The 24,274-nt window shown below is 43.5% G+C and overlaps 1 protein-coding gene across 2 annotated transcripts; it reads left to right on the top strand.

The window, feature by feature from the left end:
- Positions 1–1,392: 1,392 nt before the first annotated feature.
- On the top strand, positions 1,393–24,240 carry LOC111967298 (long-chain-fatty-acid--CoA ligase 1). 2 transcript variants are annotated; one of them, XM_023992219.2, is made up of 21 exons: positions 1,393–1,476; positions 9,842–10,066; positions 10,915–11,029; positions 11,117–11,181; positions 12,198–12,299; positions 12,477–12,576; positions 12,758–12,933; positions 13,182–13,214; positions 13,322–13,373; positions 13,499–13,572; positions 14,401–14,478; positions 14,668–14,802; positions 14,923–15,057; positions 15,185–15,280; positions 15,677–15,749; positions 15,994–16,082; positions 16,381–16,497; positions 17,431–17,574; positions 20,536–20,637; positions 20,976–21,047; positions 21,174–24,240. In XM_023992219.2, the coding sequence occupies exons 2-21, from the start codon at positions 9,872–9,874 to the stop codon at positions 21,312–21,314; spliced, it is 2,094 nt and encodes a 697-aa protein (XP_023847987.1). In that variant the 5' UTR covers positions 1,393–1,476; positions 9,842–9,871; the 3' UTR covers positions 21,315–24,240. The 2 variants fall into 2 exon arrangements, with proteins under 2 accessions (XP_023847987.1, XP_070300803.1); XM_070444702.1 differs by lacking the exon at positions 14,401–14,478 and adding an exon at positions 14,255–14,332.
- The last annotated feature ends 34 nt before the right edge of the window (positions 24,241–24,274 follow it).

Genomic DNA, 24,274 nt, shown 5'->3' with positions numbered 1-24,274 from the left:
AGAACATCGACCATATTTCCGGTGATTGTGCATATTCACTATCTTTATCATTGGGTCAGTGCCACTTTTAGTTGTTTTTGGACAATCATTTTCTCCTTGAGGTTAGATGGATGTCATATTGTATTTGTGTCGCCCCTTTTCGTAGGCCGATTATATGGATCAGACAACATCGTTTTTATTGATCTGTTTGTCAGTGTCAGCAGAGTAGGCCACCCTGTAATTTTTGTAGTATTAAAAAAAAATGTCCTGTACCGGTAATATATTAAATTTACTTTCACCCCTGGTTTTACATGGAACCCATAGGTGTTCTACCTGGATGCAACCAAAATGGTTATTTCTACCTGGAACCAAAAAGGGGTCTCTTATGTGAATAGCTGAAGAACCCTTTTAGGTTCTACACAGAACAAAAATATAAATGTAAAGTGTTGGTTTCATGAGCTGAAATAAAAGATCCCAGAAATGTTCCATATGCACAAAAAGCTTATTTCTCTCAAATGTTGTGCACAAATTTCTCCTTTGCCAATATAATCCATTCACCTGACAGGTGTGGCATATCAAGAAGCTGATTAAACAGCATAATCATTACACAGGTGCACCTTGTGCTGGAGACAAAAGGCCACTAGAATGTGCAGTTTTTTCACATAACACAATTCCACAGATGTCTCAAGTTTTGAGGGAGCATGCAGTTGGCATGCTGACTGCAGGAATGTTCATCAGAGCTGTTGCCAGATAATTMAATGTTAATTTCTCTACCATAAATCACCTCCAATGTCACTTTAGAGAATTTGGCAGTACATCCAACCAGTCTTACAACCGCAGACTATGTGTATGGRGTTGCGTGGGCGAGCGGTTTGCTGATGTCAACGCTGTGAACAGAGTGCCCCATGGTGGCGGTGGGGTTATGGTTTGGGCAGGCATAAACTACAGACAATGAACACAATTTTATTTTATCATAGCAATTTGAATGCACAAAAAAAACGACATGAGATGCTGAGGCCCTTGTGAGACCCATTTTTATTAAAGTATCTGTGACCAACAGATGCATATCTGTATTCCCATTCATCTCAAATCCATAGATTAGYGTCTAATGAATTTATTTCAATGGACTGATTWCCTCATATGACCTATAACTATTTTTGTTAAAGCGTGTAGTAGGCTATTCATGTGTCTATGAATAGCAAGTCGAGCTGAATGTTTCAGATATTCTACTGGAACAAATAAAGAAAGGTGTTTAGACCTATGGGGTCAAAAATCGGATTTGAGAAACAATACACAGCATACAACAATTATTTCACAACTGTTAAACGATACAGTGGCAAAATTCACCAATGAGTTGTGCCCATACAACGATTTTAGGTCAAACAAAACGTACATAGGCTCTGATTGGCTAAGCGTCGCCTTACGAGCCGGGTGTACCACTGACTTGCCATCCTCCAAGACGCATGGTCAATATCACAACGCTGGCGTGCTGCAAAGGTAGGTGGTCGTTGTTTTCTATGTCGTGTTTTTACGATAGATTACTTTGGAAAGCTATGCTTCATAGATGAGACTATTCAGCGCCTTTAACTTGAAATACCGGTATGTCTCAATGAATGAATGAATGAATGAATGAATGGAAACGCTGTTCAGGAAATGTATGCAAATGTTAATAATGCCAAAAATATGCAATGAAATAAACGTTGTTTATTATTGTAGCTAGGATTGATGGCAGATTTTAATCGCCTCATTATAAGCATTTGTTGATTTATGGCTTGATTGGACCGAATCCATACGTAATGTAATAGCTAGATAGAGCTACACACGCTAGCGACAGAGCCACGTCTTGGTAACAGTTGTTCATAATGCCATGTCAATTTGTTAGTTAATAGTAAGCTTGCTACTCCTATCCAGCTTAATTAGCAGCAAAAACAATTTACTTCACTATTTATCAATCAATTAAACGTGTCTCACACTAGATTAAACCAAATCAATGGGCTAAACTGTATGTGCCTTAGCGGTTATTGCAGTTTTTCCTGATTGTAGTTCAACTTGGTAACTAGCAGTAGCTAGCATTTCGTTTGTTCATTCCCTACTGTGAGTTTTAAAAGTGACAGRACGCCCTTGCCTGCTCACCCCATGGCTGCAACGGAAGCAGTCGGGTCTTTTCTCCCCTCTCTCTACCATAGGTATTGAGGTGAAAGGTGACAATCCCTCATTGGATGGCTCAACATGTCCCAGCTCAGCTGTCACTTTGGTTCTTGCACGCCCCATTAATCCTCCCTTTCCCCTTTGTGTCTCCACACACACGCACACTTGCAATGTCTTGTCATTTCACACTCTGCTCTTGGATAAGTTTTCGTGAGACCAGTTAAACTCCTTTACGGTGTAATTGGAGCATCCTGTTGATTGTTTTCATTGTGCTCAGGTACAAAAACCTCCCGAAGCCTATTATTGTGAGGACATTGTTTTCCCCATTGCACTTGCCGAGTTGCTGGGTGTATTGTTTCCAATATGCCTATGTTTGCATATTGAAATCTGTACAACCTGCACATTTGAACAAATTCTTGGTCAATAACAAGTTGCTCTGGCCTGGTTGCCTGTCTTGAGACAATGTAAGGCACAGATGTCGAACTCGCTCCATGGTGGGCCGAGTGCCTGCYGGTTTTCGCTCCTCACTTGTARGTGATTTATGAATTAAGGTCACTATTTAGTTAGGAACTCCCCACACCTGGTTGTCTAGGTCTTAATTGAAAGGAAAAAGCAAAAACCTTCAGACATTAGGCCCTCCATGGAATGAGTTTGACACCTCTGATGTAAAGGGAAAGGTTTCTGAGACGTCTGTTCTGCTGCAACCTTTGGCGAAGTGAACCTAGTTTACCTGGGTGGGCAAAGGTAATCCAAGRTTATCCAGTGTGACCACAAGTAGCCTAGACTGATCAATGGGGTTGCTTRACTAACCAATAAAGCGGTGGCAGGTAGCCTAGTGGTTAGGGCGTTGGGCCAGTAACCAGAAGGTTGTTAGATTGAATCCCTGAGCTGACAAGGTAAAAATGTGTCTTTCTTCCCCTGAAGAAGGCAGTTAACCCACTGTTCCTAGGCCGTCATTGTAAATACAAATTTGTTCTTAACTGACTTGCCTAGTTAAATAAAGATGSTTTAGAGTGGTTTCTACACTCTGTCCAATCTATGGCATTCATGATTTAGGGGTCTAGCTGATGAGATGACATTCTGGGTGTTAATGACATTGTTTTGTCTTTGTAGAACAGGAACAGATGCATTCATTCTGTCATTTGAAAGCCGTTAACCTAGGTTGTATTTATAATGTAGATTCTTCTGTTGCTAAATGTTTTGCAACAGAAATGGTTTACTCCAAACAGAAACTAAAATGTTTCTATTGGACAAATTCAGGTAGGTCCCGTTTTCGTTCTGTTTGGTTGGTAAACGGTTCCCATTYCAAGATATACTGAATACACCCCTGGACTTACTGACGGTGTCCTAAACCTCCTAGGATGTAGTATACGCTGACTCGGCACCTTTTCCCTATCCTCCTAATAGCTGGTGTGTTTACGGACATATTCAATCAATCCTTATCCAGTCCTTGCTTTCCAATGCTTCAAGAGGCCACCATTGTTCCTGTTCCAAGAAAGCTAAGGTAACTGGAGCTAAACGACTACGCCACGTAGCACTCACTTCCGTCATCATGAAGTGCTTGAGAGACTAGTCAAGGACCATATCACCTCCACCTACCGGCACCCTAACCCACTCCAATTTGCTTACCGACCCAATAGGCCACAGACGCCAATCGCAACCACACTGCACACTGCCCTAACCATCGGACAGAGGAATACCCATGTGAGAATGCTGTTCATCGATTACAGCTCAGCATTTAACACATAGTACTCCCAAACTCGTCATCAAAGCTCGAGACCCTGGGTTCTCGACCCCGCCCTGTGCAACTGGGTCCTGGACTTCCTGAGGGCCGCCCCCAGGTGTGTGAGGGTAGGTACAACATCTCCACCCGCTGATCCTCAACACTGGGGCCCCACAAGGGTGCGTTCTGAGCCCTCTCCTTACCCCTTTTCACCCACGACTGCGTGGCCATGCCGCCTCCAACTCAATCATTCAAGTTTGGGATGACACTACAGTGGTGGCTGATTACACAACACGACGAGACGGCCTACAGGGAGGAGGTGAGGGCCTCGGAGTGTGGTGTCAGGAAAATAACCTCACACTCAACGTCAACAAAACAAAGGAGATGATTGTGGACTTCAGGAAACAGCAGAGGGAAGCCCCCCTATCCACATCGACGGGTCAGTAGTGGAGAAGTGGAAAGTTTTAAGTCGTGCGGTGTACACATCACGGACAAATTGAATTGGTCCACCCACACAGACAGCGTTGTGAAGAAGGCGCAGCAGCGCCTCTTCAACCTCAGGAGGCTGAAGAAATTCGGCTTGTCACCAAAAGCACTCACAAACTTCTACAGATGCACAATCGAGAGCATCCTGGCGGGCTGTATCACCGCCTGGTACGGGCGGGGGTCTGTCAACTCCAGACACTGTGCTGCTGCTTAGACTTGGCCACTAGTAGTGAAGTGAGTATGTGTTTTGAGAGTGACTGTGATATAATCTGAGCCTGAGGTGTATKATTTACCATGTAAATAAGCCCAGTCAGTGAATGAAAAGATTTGGCTTGAAGGACGCGCACATCACTCACCCCCAGTCACTTATGAGTCACAACGCCTCTGAAACAAGCATTGCTCTGGATGTATGTCCATAAGTAAAGAAGATGATGTAAATGACTGATGAGATTAACCAGGACTCCATAACTGTGGGGTTGTAGATTAACCCATGTGTTTATGCAAAGGCTTTGACATGAGTCTCCAGTTGAACTTCAGCGTCTCTCGGTCTTGACATKTGATGGCTCACACTCCATAAATTGTTCTACGTGTTAATGGGAGTTGTTCCCCCTATACAACACACACTAACACACAACATACCCCCTGCCCAGTATTTTCCGTTCAAACGTCATTTTGTTTTAAATAGCTGCACTCCCGCTCCTCCCTCCCTTCCCTCAGTCTGCTTGGCTGATAGGGCATGGGGTGATCCTTTACTACCCAGTCTTGCCAAGTTTAGAGGTCGGGCGGGCTGCTGTAGTAGGTTTCAGGTTACCTTTTGGTTGGAAGGCAGAAAAACCTGGGAGGGCAATCAAGGCTATAATGTGACTGGATGGTTGGCTTCCCTGGCCAGACCGTGACTGATGTTCTTGGCCTGGTAGTGGTACTACTTGATCTATGTCGTCTGTCACCATCAGGATGTAACAGATTATTCAAAGTTCTTGTTACCTCACAATAATATGCCTACACATTGTGGTACATAGCTGATTAACCTCCCCATCCATTGAACAGCAGCACATTCCTTCTGTTCTTMCCACTAATATTTTCCCATTAAAAGWTGCTGTTAAAAGATATTTTAAAATATCTTTAACTGTATCTTCACCCACTCAATCACCACTTCCTGTAATCATTCAGTGGATATCTGAGGGGCTTCTGGCCAATGGGGTTGGACCATCGAGTCTGACCTTTGAGACATTACATATTACCTGTCCTCTGGTCACTGTGAACTGTCATCTGACCAGATAGACTCCTGCATTATTGTCCACTGGCCAGCCACATGTGAGGACAGACATATTGACCTGCTAAGAAGACCTATGTCTTTCCCTCATTCTGATTAGCTAGAGACGTGTGTGTGTGTGTGTTATTTTTATTTTACCTTTATTTAACTAGGCAAGTCAGTTAAGAACAAATTCTTATTTACAATGACGGCCTAGGAACAGGGCCTTGTTAAGGGGCAGAACGACAGATTTTTTTCCTTGTCAGCTCTGGGATTCCATCTAGAAACCTTTCGGTTACTGGCCCAACGCTCTAACCTGTGTGTGTGTTGTATGTACAGTGACACATTTGTTGTTTTGGCTCTGTACTCCAGCACTTTTGAAATGATACAATGACTATGAGGTTAAAGTGCAGACTCGCTGTCAGATTTCATTTGATGGTATTTTCATCCATATCGGGTGAACCATTTAGAGATTACAGCACTTTTTGTACATAGTCCCCCCCCTCCATTTTAGGGAACAAAAGTATTTGGAAAAGTTCACTTATGTGTATTTAAAGTAGTCAAAAGTTTTGTATTTTGTCTCACTCTACAAACTTATTGGATGTATTTGCAATTTTTGGTTGTTTCAGGTCATTTTGTTCCCAATAGAAATTAAAAATAATAAATAAATAATGTATTGTATCATTTCAGAGTCACTTCTATTGTAAATAAGAACATAATATTGTCTGAACACATACATTTATGTGGATGCTACCATGATTACGGATAATCCTGAATGAATCATGAATAATGATGAGTTAYATTWWWAWWTRTATTTTTTAAGATCATTGTCCAAATACTTTTGGGCCTCACTGTATGCCACTGGCCAGCCACCGCTACGTTGCTGTTATCTTTGCTATTTATAGGCAACATGTGGCTTCTCTGAATCAGTGACACGTTGGATCAGCTAGCTACTCTTGGAGGCACTAGTTTTGTAGCTCACTACAGTACCCTTGCGTTTGCTGAAAGTGCAGTAGTTTTGACCAGTTCTGAGACCCCAGTATTGTCTACCTGTTTTGTTTGGTGGKGGGTTGTGGATCAGAAGGACACTTGGTTGCATATCTGCTGTGGAGAAAGACGTCTGAAGGACGTCTGAGCGTTTACATCACACTATCGTGCTCTCTTTAAACCTCTCCACGCTGCTWGTAACACCTGGGGAAGGGAAGCATGTAGACAGAGCAGAGGTTTATGGTTGTTAGGCTATCTACTGAAACTGAAGTACTAGAGTAAGGCTTGGTTATAAATTGGTCAGTCTGTTATTGTGCCACTTCCACKACACTGTCTTCAAATTCTATCAAATAGCCTACTTGACAGGAAAGCGTGGGGCCTGACTTAAGACTTGTCCTCCTTGTGTTGTGCATCTTTCTAGCAGCAGGTGATGTGTCTGCGTGTAACAGTCTGAGAATAAATGCATGGGACAATAATAGACAGAAGAAGTAGGTGAGAAGTCATGTTGATCCTATAGGGTTACGTCAAAGGCCCACATTCCTCCTGCCTGCTAAGCATGATTCACTGCTGGCACTGCATGGGGGCCATCACCTCCATATTCTGAACCCAGGGCTGTTGGCGTTAGCATGAAACGCTTTATCAAGATAAAGCAATTATCTAGCAAACTGATGTGGATTTAATCACTTGTTTGACTGGATATGATGTGTAGGCAACAGGTGGCCCGCAATTTATTGTGATTTTTAGAAGTTTATTAAATATGTGTGTACAGTGCATTCGTAAAGTATTCAGACCCCTTGACTTGTTCCACATTTTGTTACGTTACAGCCCCCCTCATCAATCTACACACACTACCCCATAATGACAAAGCGAAAACAGGATTTAGAAATGTTTGCAAATGTATTTTAGCCCCCCCCCCACTCCGGAAATGTCACGTTATCCTAAATATTCACACCCTTTACTCAGTACTTTGTTGAAGCACCTTTGACAGCGATTACAGCCTCGCATCTTCATGGGTACAATGCTACAAGCTTGGCACATCTGTATTTGGGGAGTTTCTCCAGTTCTTCTCTGCGGATCCTCTCAAGCTCCGTCAGGTTGGATGGGGAGCATCGCTGCACAGCTATTTTCAGGTCTCCACAGATGTAAGATTGGGTTCAAGTCCAGGCTCTGGCTGGGCCACTCAAGGACATTCAGAGACTTGTCCCGAAGCCACTCCTGCGTTGTCTTGGCTGTGTGCTTAGGGTCGTTGTCCTGTTGGAAGGTGAACCTTCGAAGTACTGAGCGCTATGGAGCAGGTTTTCATCAAGGATCTCTCTCTGTACTTTGCTCCGTTCATCTTTCCCTTGATCCTGACTAGTCTCCCAGTCCCTGCCACTGAAAGACATCCCCACAGCATGATGCTGCCACCACCATGCTTCACCGTAGGGATGGTGACAGTTTTCCTCCAGACGTGACACTTGGCATTCAGGCCAAAGAGTTCAGTCTTGGTTCCATCAGACCAGAGAAACTTGTTTCTCATGGTCTGAGAGTCCTTTAGGTGCCTTTTTGGCAAACTCCAAGCAGGCTGTCGTGCCTATAACTGAGGAGTGGCTTCTGTCTGGCCACTCTACCATTAAAGCCTGATTGGTGGAATTCTGCAGAAATGGTGGTCCTTCTGGAAGCTTCTCCCATCTCCACAGAGGAACTCTGGCGCTCTGTCAGAGTGACCATCAGGTTCTTGGTCACCTCCCTGACCAAGGCCCTTCTCTCCTGTTTGCTCAGTTTGGCCCAGGTGGCCAGCTCTAAGAAGAGTCTTGGTGGTTCCAAACTAATTCCATTTAAGAATGATGGAGGCCACTGTGTTCTTGGGGACCTTTTGGTACCCTTCCCCAGATCTGTGCCTCGACACAATCTTGTCTCGGAGCTCTACGGACAATTCCTTCGACCTCATTGCTTGGTTTTTGCTCTGACATGCACTGTCAACTGTGGGACCTTATATAGACAGGTGTGTGCCTTTCCAAATCATGTCCAATCAATTGAATTTACCATCGGTGGACTCCAAGTTGTAGAAACATCTTAAGGATGATCAATGGAAACAGGATGCACCTGAGCTCAATTTCGAGTCTCATAGCAAAGGGTCTGAATACTTAGAAATAGCTTTATTTGCATTTTGTTTTTGGGGGTAATACATTTTGCTTTATCATCATGGGGTATTGTGTGTAGATTGATTAGGGGCAATAATAATTTCATTCATTTTAGAATAAGGCAGTAACGTAACAAAATGTGGAAAAAGTAAAGGGGTCTGAATACTTTCCGAATGCACTATGTTTTTTGGCAACAAAAAAAACTAATCAGTAATTCAGCCGAAAGTGAGTTTATTTGAGGAATTCTGGTCGAAGAGACGTGATCGTAATTCAAGTTGTTTCATCAAATATTTTTGATACCTGATGYGGTCTTAAAGTAATTCCATATGTTGGTTTAGTATACCCCCCCCCCCCCAGCTTAGGCAGGTTTAGACTCTAGAGGGTTAATCTACCTTGGTCAATGACCAAGACACTGGGATGTAGACCACAATCTGGTCCAAAGTTCAATAGAGCCACAACCCTACACTCACTATAAAGGACCCTCCGCTCTGTGTGTTTTCATGACAACACTGATAAGTGTTCCTGTCCCTACCTATTACTAGAGAAATAAAGAGAGCGGGTTATTGGAGAGCATAGTCAACCAATTGTTCTACAGACTAGTAGTTTCACACAGAGGYTAAGACTAGCTATTAGTGAATGAATGCTAAAATCATGCCATGGGACTTTCAAACCTGAGAATGTTTACAGCGAGAGTATGATCTTTTAAATATAGAGTAGCATATGGATATCTACATGTACATACTACCGCAATCTGCCCGACTAACCGGTGTCTGTATATAGCCTCGCTACTGTTATTTTTCACTGTGTTTTTTATTTTTATTTCTTTACTTTCCTATTGTTCACCTAATACCTTTTTTTGCACTATTGGTTAGAGCCTGTAAGTAAGCATTTCACTGTAAGGTATTACACCTGTTGTATTCGGCGCACMTGACAAATAAACTTTGATTTGATTTCACAACCAGTGTTCCCTGCTTAGTACTTGTTAAGCTAGTAGCTAACTAACATAGAAAATGACCTTTTTAGGATATGGATTATGATTCGATTTATTAATGATTTGATTTCCCACCAGGAGGAAATTTGTTTGATGGTTTAGGGCATAGTCACGTACTAGGTTCATTTAACAATGCATATTTTTCCCAACAGACAGACAGAGACGCTAGCAAAGGCCCAACCATGCAAGCCCAGCAGCTCCTGAATCAGCTGCGCTTCCCCGAGCTGGATGAGGTGCGGCAGTACCTGCGCAGCCTGTCCACACACACGTTGGTGGGTGTGGGGGCATTCGCTGCTCTCACAACCTACTGGTACACCACCCGGCCCAAGGCCCTGAAGCCACCATGCGACCTGAGAATGCAGTCCGTCGAGGTRCCGGTAAGGAGAGTCGGCACCGACCTGCTATTGTAAAGGACATGGCATGCTTTCTTTCTGACGTTGCAATGCCTGAAAGTATTGTTATGTGTAAAGAGGTACGTGTTTTTTCTCGTTACTTTCAGTCCTGCATCAAGTTAGCCTCTTCAAGTTAAACCTCACTTCATGAGTCATAGTAAGAGCTGTATATGCCAGCTAAAGATATAGGCTACTGTTCTTAGTGCAGGGCTGTAGTATATTCCCACAGTGGAGGTGCCTGAGGCTGTTTGAGTAGTGGCCTGCCTAGTCTTTAGTGCCCTTGGTTTCACATTTGTGGCCTGAGAGTGGCATTATGTTTTGGGTGGAGCATACCCACCACACTTGGCCCAGAAAAGGCGTTGGCCAGCTTAGTTAGATACATGTGTAGCTACCTTAGTGCAGGGCTGTAGTATATTCCCACAGTGGAGGTGCCTGAGGCTGTTTGAGTAGTGGCCTGCCTAGTCTTTAGTGCCCTTGGTTTCACATTTGTGGCCTGAGAGTGGCATTATGTTTTGGGTGGAGCGTACCTACCACACTTGGCCCAGAAAAGGCGTTGGCCAGCTTAGTTAGATGCGTGTGTAGCTATACTTGAGTGAGTAAACACAATGCTTCACACAGACAGAAATGACTCGGAAAAGAACAGGATGGATGAGCACAATGAACAACCCTGTTGAAATGGCTTCTCCACCGCTAGTCATTAAACCATTAGCACACAGAGGAGTTCCTCCGTTTTAAATCTTGGTGTTTGTGCCGAAGTCTTTGGGTCATACCTATTGTAGTCAGACCGTGAGCTAGTCGCCTGTATGATGTCTGTTTATTGTGTTTCCTGTCAGGGAGGAGAGTATGCCCGCCGGTCAGCGCTGATGGACAGCGACAAACACATGACCCACCTGTACAACGARGCCAAGACCATGTATGAGTTCTTCCTCAGGGGCGCACGGGTCTCCAGTGAGTGTCTCGCTAAGCACCTTATGTAGGCTTGACGTACTAGGACATTAAGGTGATTTGAAATGTTCATTGTGTGGTTTCCACTAGACAATGGTCCCTGTCTTGGAGCAAGACAACCAAGCCAGCCCTATGAGTGGCTGTCATACTCCGAGGTAGGACAACAACATTAATCTGTCTCTTTTTATAGTATGATTKATATATTTCTGGTTAGATGTTATACCAAATGTAGTTTTAGGCAGTAAAAGATTGTTTGGTGCACTATTCTATCATAATTAGTCAGTCTACAAGGCCCCGTGGTGTGTCTTGAGTGCTCTATTTAAACAGAAAGCCAGCCACTCCCATCCAAACCACAAGGGATTCCCCTCCCCCAGTGAGGAACTTATAGTCCTCTGTCACTCTTCCTAGTGTTCCCCCTCTCCAATGAATATGACCCTGCGGTCTCAGAGGACACCAAACGGAGGGAAACGGAGAGGGACTACCTGAACTTGTCCAATAAGAAACRGTTCTTGCAAAATAATCTTCCGCTGCAAAATGTTTTGCTACAGTGTGTACTAATGAATATGTCCCAGGTGTTCTGCTGAGTCATCCATCCTGGAGTGTGTATCACTAACTACCTAACGAGCTGTGTGCCCTTCACCCCTTCCCTAAAGAGCTGTTTGCCCTACACCCCACCCTCCCCTGGGGCGGCAGGTAGCCTAGTGGTTAGAGCGTTGGACTAGTAACCGAAAGGTTGCAAGATCGAATCCCTGAGCTGACYAGATAAAAAATCTGTCGTTCTGCCCCTGAACAAGGCAGTTAACCCACTGTTCCCAGGTTGTTATTGAAAATAAGAAGTTTTTCTTAACTGACTTGCCTAGTTAAATAAATGTTTTTAAAAAATAGAGCTGTGTGCCCTCCACCCCTTCCCTAAAGAGCTGTGTGCCCTCCACCCCTTCCCTAAAGAGCTGTGTGCCCTCCACCCCTTCCCTAAGAAGCTTGTGTGCCCTCCACCCCTTCCCTAAAGAGCTGTGTGCCCTCCACCCCTTCCCTAAAGAGCTGTGTGCCCTCCATAAAGTGGTGCACAATTGGCCCAGTGTCGTACAGGTTAGGGTTTAGCTGTGGTAGGCCGTCATTGTAAATAAGAATTTGTTTTAAACTGAATAACGAGCTGTGTCCCCTCCACCCCCAGGTAGCAGAGAAGGCAGAGAACCTGGGCTCAGCGCTGCTCCACAGGGGACACACTAAAACCAAAGACCAGTTCATTGGCATCTTCGCTCAGAACCGACCAGAGGTGAGCAAAACCACTTGAAGAGCAGTACGTCATGAAATAGGACACAGTCACATACAATGTAACCACGTTCAACTGGTTCATTCTGAATCTGCTACATGTGGGGTAAATACTACACAGGCATTACTCTATAGAAGCAATATAAGACTGGTTTGAGTCATATGCGCTGTGTGTCTGCAGTGGACCATCGCTGAGCTGGCCTGCTATACCTTCTCCCTGGTGGCTGTGCCCCTGTATGACACTCTGGGCACTGAGGCCATCGCCTATGTCATCGACAAGGGTGAGCAACAACCAAGAGCTCTCAAATAAAAATAAATTTAAATTGTAATATTGCCATCAGCTTTTATATGCCCAGCTTATCTCATTGAGATAGAATTTCTTGTGGGTTTGGTGGTTGACCCTATTTACCTCTCTCTCTTTGTCTCTCTCTCTCCTCTCTGTGTGTGTATGCGTGCGCACAGCCACCATTTCCAGCATACTGTGTGACGTCCCTGAGAAGGCCAGGCTGGTCCTGGAGTGCGTCTCTGGCAGGGAGCACAGTGTCAGAACCATCATCCTCATGGAGCCCTTTGATGATGAGCTGGTGGCCAAGGGGAAGGACTGTGGCATCGACATTCTCAGCCTGAGCCAAGTGGAGGTGAGGGGAGAAACTCTGACTTATAACTGGGCTGTCTGTTTTACCACTTTCGGAACTAAATTCACTTCAAATTCTCTGAGCTTTTGTTTTTGTGTGCTAAACTGCAGACTTTAGGTAGGCGCAGTCTAGAATTGCGTTGTTTTGCGTCTGTCTTTACCACAAYTGAAGTCCTACAATCTGGTGTCCCATGAGACTAGCTAGTGCTATTACATATTCAAGCTACGTTCATTCATGTTGTCTTCTTCTAGGCTATCGGCAAGGCCCACCACCACCAACCAGTTGTGAGTAAAGATACCTATCTGTCCCTCCCTCCTGCCCCATATTGAGTGGAGTTGATTTCACCTTCATTCATTCAGTTCTTTGACCTGTGACCCTTTGCTCTCTGCAGCCTCCCAGTCCTGAAGACATGGCTGTTGTCTGCTTCACCAGTGGAACCACAGGTACGCCATTGTATGATCCAATGCCAAACGGAGCACTGTCCTAAGATGGCCTCTATCTGAAGAGTGCTGTTTAATGTGTCCACATGTATGAGGCTAGGCTCTCATTTTTGTGTTGCCTTCCTCAGGGAACCCAAAGGGAGCCATGCTGACACATGGGAATGTTGCTTCCAACTGCTCTGCCTTCATCAAAGTCATTGAGGTAAAACAATAGAACAGTGTTGTTTTACGACTAACACATATGTGAGCAAATAGGTTTGTGCATCGTCTTCTCCGCAGTTGAACTCCCACAGTTCAGGATATAGTCACTTCAGRCCCTTGGTATTCAAATGTTTCCTGTCGTTGTGAACCATACGAGCTAATGATTGTGACGGAAGATGGTGTCAAATATCATGTTTACGCCCAACCTAGTCATGTATTAACACTGTCTTGCCATCTAATATGATACCCACATGCTCATGAGGACTGTCTGTTGCTGTCTGAAAAATTGTGCTGTGAAACCTTGTCTCTATTGTGTCTGTCTTACTCAATCTCCTTTCTGCAAGTGCCAAGATATTCTGTTAAGCTATTTGTGCTGTAACTTATTTCTGAACCTCTTTCTTTCCTCTCTGCTAATGCCAGTGTATCTGTTTCAGCGCTAACATGCTAACCCAGTGTATCTGTTTCAGAGCTAACATGCTAACCCGGTGTATCTGTTTCAGAGCTAACATGCTAACCCGGTGTGTCTGTTTCAGCGCTAACCCGGTGTATCTGTTTCAGCGCTAACCCGGTGTATCTGTTTCAGCGCTAACATGCTAACCCGGTGTGTCTCTGTCTTTCTGTGCTGCTCTGGCCCGCCTGCCTCTGTCCTCTCATCTACTCTCCTCTGGTTCTGTGGGCTCCAGGCCTGTTGCCTGCCTAACCACGAGGATGTACTGCTGTCATACCTGCCTCTGGCACACATGTTTGAGCGGGTGGTGGTTGTAGGGGGTCTCATAATCATTATCTCCCCTTGTTTTGTGTGTGTTTGTCGTGCGTGTGTATCCTTTAGGATCACCTCATATTAGACCACCACGATGTTCATATATCCTACCTGCCCCTTGCTCATATGTTCGAGAGGGTTGTAGAGGTATGTATCCATGCTTTTCTATCTTTGTGCAACTGGAAGTCCTCTGACCTTCAAATTCTTCTCCTACAATGTAAATGCGTGATGCTTTTTTGCCAGATATGGTCCCATATCTACAGACCTGTTTGAGTTTTACACATCATTTGTCCTCTCTACCTCTGTGCTATTCTAACCTCTGACCTCTCACCCCAGGGAGTCATTCTGGTGCATGGGGGGAGGATTGGTTTCTTCCAGGGAGACATCCGCCTGCTGATGGATGACCTCACCACCCTGAGGCCTACAGTGTTTCCTATGGTGCCACGCCTCCTCAACAGGATGTTCGACAAGGTGAGAAACACTTTGTCGACTATTCTAACTACGTTTCCTGTAATGCCCTGCTGCCTGCTACAGCTCTCATGTTGACTACAGTTGTTGCTTTATTTTGACCTCATAATGCCCTGTCTTCAGATCTATGGGCAGGCTAACAACTCTCTGAAGAGGTGGGTGCTGGACTTTGCCTTTAAAAGGAAAGAGGCTGAGCTGCTGAGTGGCATCATTAGGAGGGACAGCATCTGGGACAAACTCATCTTTAGGAAAGTGCAGGTACTGTATCTCCTCCCTGACTGAGAGAACCACTGTGCTTCTCAGATCACTGAATGGCACATAGTTAAARATGTCCAGCCATCTTAATGACCTCCTGATTCTAGTCTCTCGCTGATGCCCCCTGTAGGCCAGTCTGGGAGGACGGGTGCGTCTGATGATGACAGGTGCTGCCCCCGTGTCTGCCACGGTGCTGACGTTCCTGCGAGCCGCGCTGGGCTGCCAAGTGAGTCTGTCTTAGGGTCTCCACTGCTGCATTCTGGGATTGGATAGCGCCAGCGGAGGTTGTAGTGTGTTGGTATACTGATGCCCAGCTGTAGGATCGCATGAGTGTTCCAGGCCAGTAAAGTGGATCGTAGGGGCTATATGTTTGTGTCGGACTAGTTAGTGCAAGGTCCAGGCTCTGAAAGTCACGTGATGGGTAAATGGTTAACATACCATTCAAGACAATTAAAGTTTCTCAGGTAGAAATGTGCCTGTCAGTTTGGTATTGATATGAATAAAGTCCAGCTGTATGTTATCAATACAAGACTCCCATGCAATGTCTAGGACAGACCCAGTCCTGCATCGTACATAAAAAATCATGGAAACAGTGCCAAAAAAGTATATTTTCCTTTAACAGTTGTATGAGGGGTATGGACAGACTGAATGCACAGCGGGCTGCACACTGACAGTACCAGGGGATTGGACAGCAGGTAATGAACACACTTCCCCACCGTTACATTAACCGTCACACACATTAGTCATCCCGTTTATGGAGAGKGGTTGTATACTATAGCCAGTCACCAACTCCCCCTGGGGGTCCTGTGAGGTATGGCACCTTATTCCATAAGGCTCTGGTCAAAAGTAGTGCACTATATCGGTTGCCATTTGGGACATAGSCTAGTTGTGTTATGGAGGCTAACTCTGTCTGGGCTSTTTCTGTGCTTCCCTCCCCAGGTCATGTTGGAGCGCCCCTGCCATGTAACTCGGTGAAGCTGGTGGATGTGGCTGAGATGAACTACCTGGCTGCCAATGGAGAGGGAGAGGTAGGTGGGAGCCTGGCATTGCCCTTGGTACCCAGTGGCGCTGTTTAACATGAAGCTGTTACTCTACTGAAGTCTGTCATAAATGGCACCCTACTCCCTTTAAAGTGAACTACTTTTGACAAGGGCCTCTGGTRATAAGTAGTGCACTATAAAGGGAATAGAGTGCCATTTAGGATGCATGCAGAATGTAAAGATTGTGTATTTGCAGTGTTTACCTCATCAACATAGAAATGGGTCATATCCCCTTTGCACTCCATGGAGTCTAAGTCTATAGGATGTGTGTGTGTTTTTTTTCCAGGTGTGTGTGAAAGGAGTTAACGTGTTTCTGGGCTACTTGAAAGACCCCGAGAAGACGGAGGAGACCATTGATGCTAACGGCTGGGTCCACACAGGGGACATTGGCAAGTGGTTACCGGTGAGTATGTAACTCACTCACACACCGGCCAGTTTATTAGGTACCGGTCGGACCCCCATGTGCAATCAGAACGTCCTGAATTCTTTGGGTCTTGGATTCTACAAGTCGGGAAATGTTCCACAGGGATGTTGGTCCATGCTGACGCAATGGCATCACGTAGTTTCTGCAGATTGGAAAGCGGTACACCGTCACCAGCCTGTACCATTCACACCAGGCAGGATGGGCCATGGACTCATGCTGCTTACGCCAAATTCTGACTCTGCAATCAGCATGACTCAACAGCAACCGAGATTCATCGGAACAGGCAACGTTCTTCCACTCCTCAGTTGTCCAGTGCTGGTGAGGGCGTGCCCACTGGAGGGGTTTCTTCTTGTTTTTAGCTGATAGGAGTGGAACCCGCTGTGGTCGTCTGCTGCAATAGTCCGTCTGTGACAAAGACTGACGAGTTGTGCATTCTGAGATGCCGTTCTACACACCACTGTGGTAATGRGCRGTTATTTGTCCACCTGTTAGCTTGCACAATACTTGCCATTCTCCTTCAACCTCTCTCATCAACAAGCTGTTTTCGCCCACAGGACTGCCGCTGACTGGATGTTTTTGTCACACCATTCTCGGTAAACCCTAGACACTGTCRTGYGTGAAAAGCCCATGAAGGCGGKTGGATCTGGCACGCCTGGCACCGACTATCATACCACACTCAAAGCTGCTTGGGTTTCTGTTTTGCCCATGCTAACATTCAATCAAACAGTAATTGGATAACGGTATGCCTGCTTTTATATATAGCAAGCCACGACCACATGACTCACTGTAGGAGCGATCCATTTTTGTGAACGGGGTGTACCTAATAAACTGGCCACTGAGTGTGTATACAGCCTCTATATCCGCCTAGTGTTTCATAACACTCTTATTACGATCTCTCATCTGTGTGTACAGAACGGAACTTTGAAAATTGTGGACAGGAAGAAGCACATCTTCAAGCTGGCCCAGGGAGAGTACATTGCACCGGAGAAGATTGAGAATATCTACACCAGGAGTGACGCAGTGGCACAGGTCTTTGTGCACGGGGACAGCCTACAGGTAAGGAGGGATTGATACTGTGTCCATAAGGAAAATGGATATACTACTGGGTCATATTCATTAGAAAGTTAATGGACTGAAACTGGGAGGTACTACCTGCACTGTCCAATAAGAAACATATTTWATTTTTTTAGATGCTAAACTTTTTGCTACGTTTAGTCCTAATGAATACGACCCTGGTATCCACCTCGTTTTTTAATGCTTTTAAAACACTGAAGCCAAACGCAGWACCTATGGATACAACTTTCTCCGCGCTTGAGCATTATCATAATTAATATGCACCRCGCTAGAAATCCCTGCATTAGCATGTTTCTGTTAGTTGATACATCATGACAAAATACGCCATATTACTGTCCTGCTAATGTGCCTGGACCTTGTAGGCTAAACTGATGAGAAAAAAATAGTTTCCCAATCAGGCAGGCTAGATGCAGTTATTTCTAAATGAATATGGATTTAAAACGCCAGGCTTTTGTAGTGGTTATTTTGTAGTGGTTACTCACTGCAGTTTACTGCCTAGACTACAGTTTTGCACTCACTTGAAAACAATAACGTTCTTCATTACATTGTGTTGTTTTAGTCTAGGTAGGATACATTTCTTGTCCCTAAAAAACTGAAACAATAAGGTAGCTTTTCAAGCTGATTACCCTTCACGCCGCAGCCTCGGCGCCGAACATAGGTTAGATAGCCTACTTTTTATTTTGCTGTGTAAATCGACTGGATATTCACTGCAGTATTAAGCTTAACATTGATCTTATGAATTATGGGCTAATATGCATATGCTTCTAATTTAGGTGAGAGGCTACATCTCTAGCCTGTCTGTCTTCATTGTTCTGTAGCGCAATTACGCACCTGGCCTCTCCGCTGCCACGGCGAATCCTCTTACATCTTGTGGGGTCCCAGGAAAACCCACAATACAAAAGCTTGTTGGACACTTATTTCGACTTATTTTCTTCAGCCTGTTGGAGGAGAGATGCAGGCTATCCTGTAGTAGGCCATATTATCCTATAGTAGGCCTGTCTTAACACTGGGCTGCATCCTGACAACATACACCTTGAGTGTCCGAATGTACCTTTCTGACCTAAACTGTCCAGAATAGACCAAAACTGATCCAAATGGTTACATGACCAGGTCTAAGCTGTTTGCCTATGCCGTTATTTTGACACGAAACATAACAGGAGGTGTGAGCGGTTATTCAAGTTAGGCTGTAAACGGCAGTGACGTAGGCTATGGACAATACATAATGACAAAGCGAAAACAGGTTTTAGAAATGTTTGCAAATGTATTTAAACCCCTCCCCCTCCGGAAATATCACATTTTCCTAAGTATTCAGACCCTTTACTCAGTACTTTGTTGAAGCAACTTTGGTAGTGATTACAGCCTCGAGTCTTCTTGGGTATGATGCTACAAGCCTGGCACACACGTATTTGGGGATTTTCTCCCATTCTWCTCTGCAGATCCTCTCAAGCTCTGTCAGGTTGGACGGAGAGCGTCACTGCACAGCTATTTTCATCCCCACTGTATGATGCTGCCACCACCATGCTCACCGTAGGAATGGTGCCAGGTTTCCTCCAGATGTGACGCTTGGCATTCAGGCCAAAGAGTTCAATCTTGGTTTCATGAGACCAGAGAATCTTGTTTCTCATGATCTGAGTCCTTTAGGTAACTTTTGGCAGACTCCAAGCGGGCTGTCATGTGCCTTTTACTGAGGAGTGGCTTCCGTCAGTCCGCTCTACCATAAAGGCCTGATTGGTTGAGTTCTGCAGAGACGGTTGTCCTTCTGGAAGGTTCTCCCATCTCCACAGAGGAACTCTGGAGCTCTGTCAGTGACCATCGGGTTCTTGGTCACCTGTTTGGCCGGGTGGCCAGCTCTAGGAAGAGTCTTGGTGGTTCCAAAAGTCTTCCATTTAAGAATGATGGAGGCCACTGTGTTCTTAGGGACCTTCAATGATGCAGACATTTTTTTTTGATACCCTTCCCCAGATCTGTGCTTCGACACAATCCTGCCTCGGAGCTCTACAGACAATTCCTTTGACCTCATGGCTTGGTTTTTGCTCTGACCTGCACTGTCAACAGTGGGACCTTATATAGACAGATGTGTGCCTTTCCAAATCATGTCCAATCAATTGAATTTACCACCGGTGGACTCCCAAGTTGTAGAAACATCTCAAGGATGATCAATGGAAACAGGATCCACCTTAGCTKAATTTTGAGTCTCATAGCAAAGGGTCTGAATACTTGTGTAAATTAAAAATGTCTAAACCTGTTTTTGATTTGTCATTACGGGGTATTGTGTGTAGATTGAAGAGGGAAACAATTATTTAATACATTTTAGAATAAGGCTGTAATGTAACAAAATGTGGAAAAAGTCTGTCTGAATTCCTTCCGAATGCACTGTACATTGAAGTATTATTTGCAGTTGTCACTGACGATGAACACACCATGAAAGCACTGAATGGTCTGAACCAGTATCTGTGTTACCACCTTATTAATAGGAAGTGTGCAGTAGGATGCGTTGATCAGTTGATTGACAGGTGTAGGAATGTAAAAGGATAAACCTTCCTCTAGTGTGGATGCTCACCAACGTTTTATAGTTATGTAGCCTGTAGTTTATCGTTAGTTATCATTATTGGCTTGGTGGATGGCCCGGGCCTTAACTCTGARACAACACAACTTACTTTATCACAACAGAACTAGCTTACTAGTAGGTCAAGCTAACGTTTGCGAACCTGAATTTGTTTTTTTTTATATTAAATTACACTTGTTTACTTATATACTCTATAAATTGACTCTTTCAAATAATTTACTCTGGCAAGTTTGCKACTGGCGCACTGCAGTAGGGAAGTAAAGTGGGAGTCGAATCCTTCACTTCCGTGTTTGGCTGTGCTCATGGCAACATTGGGAAATGAGGGGGACAGAGTGAGAATGCACAGCCCTCAGCTATAATGTTGTGTTCTCCTCCAGGCATGCCTAGTAGCCATCATTGTGCCAGATCCTGACTTCCTTCCTGGCTGGGCCAAGAAGAGAGGACTGGAGGGATCCTACGGAGACCTATGCAACAACATGGTAGGACCACTGACCATCTGCACCGATTCACAATTTAGACTTGATATATTTTCAACAGTCTCTTTCCATATAGAAGAGGGATTCAATGTGGGCCCCCCGGTCTGTAGTTGGACCATGATAGCTGGCTAGACTAACTTAACAATCAAAAAATGTTAACTGACATGGGCTAATTGAGTGACTGACATAAGAGAAACTGCAGYTTTTCAGGGGGGGATTGAGCTGCGGACCTAAAAAAGGGAGGGTTGCAGGCCGCTAGTTGCCCATCRCTGATATAGAACATCGACTTGAATATGTTGGAGAATTCACACCATTGAAATGAAGTYTTTTTGTCTCTTTAGGATGTAAAGAAGGCCATCTTGGAAGACATCTTGAAACTAGGAAAAGACAGTGGTCTGAAATCTTTTGAGCAGGTAAAGGGTTAGTCTTAGACAAAATATTTGAGAGAATATTGACAGTCTGTTTGATTACATATCAGGTCTTAACTAGAGAATATAACTATTATCTGTTTCATGTCTCTTGTCTCTTGTTTTGATCAGGTGAAGGACATCACCCTGTTCACAGAGATGTTCTCTATCCAAAATGGACTTCTCACTCCCACCCTGAAAGCCAAGAGAGCWGAACTCAGGAACTACTTCAGGGAGCAGATCGACAAACTGTACTCCAAGATCAAGATGTGAACAGTGGGAGAACGGAAGGTAAAGTGTAATCGGAGCTGGTAGAAGAGGTCTTCTATGAAACTGATTGAGGACATGTCTGTGAGGCCTGGTCTATGGATACACTTTACCCTGTATGACCAGTTGCTCCCTGTCTGAATAGGAACAAAACACAATAGGATCATTAGGGAAGAAGAAACTGTTCTTGATGTCTCTCAACTGTCAGTAAATGATACCACATAGCATCAGTACTGTAAATAATACCATATACTGGTATATAGCAACTGTCAATGATACCATACCTCATTAGTCTTCTCATGTACAGGACAAACGAGACACCCTGCTCTAATTTTTCAGGGCTTCCTTTTCCAAAGCTTGTCTATCTATCTTGCTACTAGTCTAGTATTGTGAGCACGTCAATCATCTTAGTTGTCAATTGGTGACGTTCAATAGGTCAAGTGAATGAGGTACCAGTAAACCACCACCGTTCAGTGCCATCATGTATATTACTAATCAAATCACGTTTTACATGCGTCAAATACAACAGGTGTAGGTAGATCTTACTGTGAAATGCTTACTTACGAGCCCTTAACCACTAATGCAACGTTTTTTTTAAAGTATGAAAACTTTGCTAAATAAACTAAAGGAAAAATAGTAACATAATAATAATAATAATAATAACAATAACAAGGCTATATACAAGGAGTACCAGTACAGAGTCAATGTGCATGGGTACAGTGTTAGTCGAGGTAATTAAGGTAATAGGTACGTTTAGGTAGGGGTAAAGTGACTATGCATAGATAATAAACAGAGTAGCAGTAGCGCGCGTGTGCATGTGGCGTCTGTATGTATGTATGTTTGTGTAGTGTGTGTGGTTAGAGTCTAGTGAGTGTACATGGAGCCTGTGCAAGAGAGTCAGTGCAAAAAATAGTAATAAATAAGGGGGTCAATGCATATCGTCCGGGTAGTCATTTGATTTAACTGTTCAGCAGTCTTATGGCTTGGGGGTAGGYGCTGTTAAGGAGTCTTTAGGTCCCAGACTTGGCGCTCCAGTACCGCTTACCATGCGGTAGCAGAGATAAGTCTATGACTTGGGTGGCTGGAGTCTTTGGCAATTTTTAGGGCCTTAGATTTATATATATATATATATTCTGCAAACATACAATGTATTCCAATGAAGACTTTTGGATGTTATCATATGCTTTAAGGGATGGTGAAACCGTGTAAAGGGGAAATGTATCTTAGGATACATGCCTGCCTGTAGAAAATCTACCACTCTATAGGGCTGGGTAACCCCAATAGGTGGCCCGCCAAGTTTTCTGAGCAAACAAATACACATTTCTACAATTTTATTTTTGAGAGTGGGGTGGGGGGGAGAATCATCTCCAAAGTGATTTTTAATTTAGAACAGCTGTTTCTAAGTATTACAATGAATAAATATGTGATCATATTCCAATGTAATCCAGGGTTGAAATTATTGTTTTTGTCTGTTTGGGATTCTTCCAGTCAATTTGAATTTTACAAATTATTTGTAATTATGTTCTGGCACCCCAACCATCCGCTCAAGAAAAAAATTGGCATGTGGATGAATATAATTGGAGACCCCTGCTATAGGGTAATGATTTGTATTGCATAATAAATATTTTCAGGAATGTTTTTTTCAGGTTAAGATGTATCAATACATGAATGTGTGTAATCCTAAGGAGTTTTTTTRATGGACTCCTGCAGCTATTGCAGAATGAAGCATCAGCATCAAATGAAGTAGTGGTTTGTGCTGAGTTCTCAGGCATCTCCTCCTTTTGTACTGCAACTCTCAGGGCTACATGTTCTCACTTTCCAGAACACCCTCCAACACAAACACTAAAGCCTAAATGTGATTTTATTTTTTCTTAGATATATTTAGATATCTATCTATATAGGGAATGTGTTTTTGTTTGCACTGTTCTTCAGTGGTTCAATGATGTGAAAGCTTGAGATCGAGAACCATGATTGTGAAAATGTTCAATGTAATCTTGGGAAGGACTATAGCATCTTATTAATTTCATTCAACACCATTACTTTAGATATATTTGAATTTAGACTTTCTACAGACAATTTTTGTAAGGTATACAATATGTGTAAATTATTTGTGTGGGGAAAAGTCATTCAAATCAATTATTTTATTGAATTGTTTGCTGTTTTTATTAGGTTGTGGTGTTATTTGATTAATGTGCACAACTTGTTTCACATGTGTAATCAGATGGTATGTGATTTACAGTTTTCTATCAATTTGGCACATTTCTTAGATGTAAGTGGTCTATTTTCAAAACTCTAAACTGATAACACTTGTAATGCCACCTATCTTATGTTCAGAACCTTTGATTTAGCATTGGGGTTTCACATCTTTCACCACTGACTAATTTATGCAAAATCAAAGTTTTCCATTAAATAGTATGAGCACATTTAGTTTAGTCCCCAATACATCAGATAATGATATACTCACAATTTAATCATTTTAACTATCATTTAATTAAATGGCAAAAAATACAAGATACACATTTCTAGTTTTAACCAGTTATCAAACTATATATGTTAACTACACATTTTTGGTTCAGTAGTTTGTGATCGTTTTGTTAACAAATGACAAAATTATATCTAAAGTGAATATTGCATTTTGAAAAGCAGATGCATAGATTGAATATGTATCTGAATTGAAAGACTGATTTGGTGCAGTGAACACGTGATTTTGGTAATGTTTATTRTACTCAGTCAGTTGAAAATGTTCTTAAGAGTTTTCAAGACGTACCACATACTTGTGAAAATTGCACGAGTGATAAATAAAGTGTCGCAAATATGAAATATTGCATAGTTGAAACTTGGCGTTGATGTGWTATTTCGACTACTATGTTGTCTTGGATTTGTTTTGTAAAAAATAAATACAGATTTTCGGAGGAAAACTGTTACCAATAAACAGATTTGTGTATTTATTTAAAATGTCAGAGAGT

The sequence above is a fragment of the Salvelinus sp. IW2-2015 genome, linkage group LG8 (genome assembly GCF_002910315.2).
Source record: "Salvelinus sp. IW2-2015 linkage group LG8, ASM291031v2, whole genome shotgun sequence".
Classification (NCBI taxonomy): Eukaryota; Metazoa; Chordata; class Actinopteri; order Salmoniformes; family Salmonidae; genus Salvelinus; species Salvelinus sp. IW2-2015.
The sequence above is the reverse complement of the archived record's forward strand: the minus strand, read 5'-3'. Positions and strand labels throughout refer to the sequence as shown.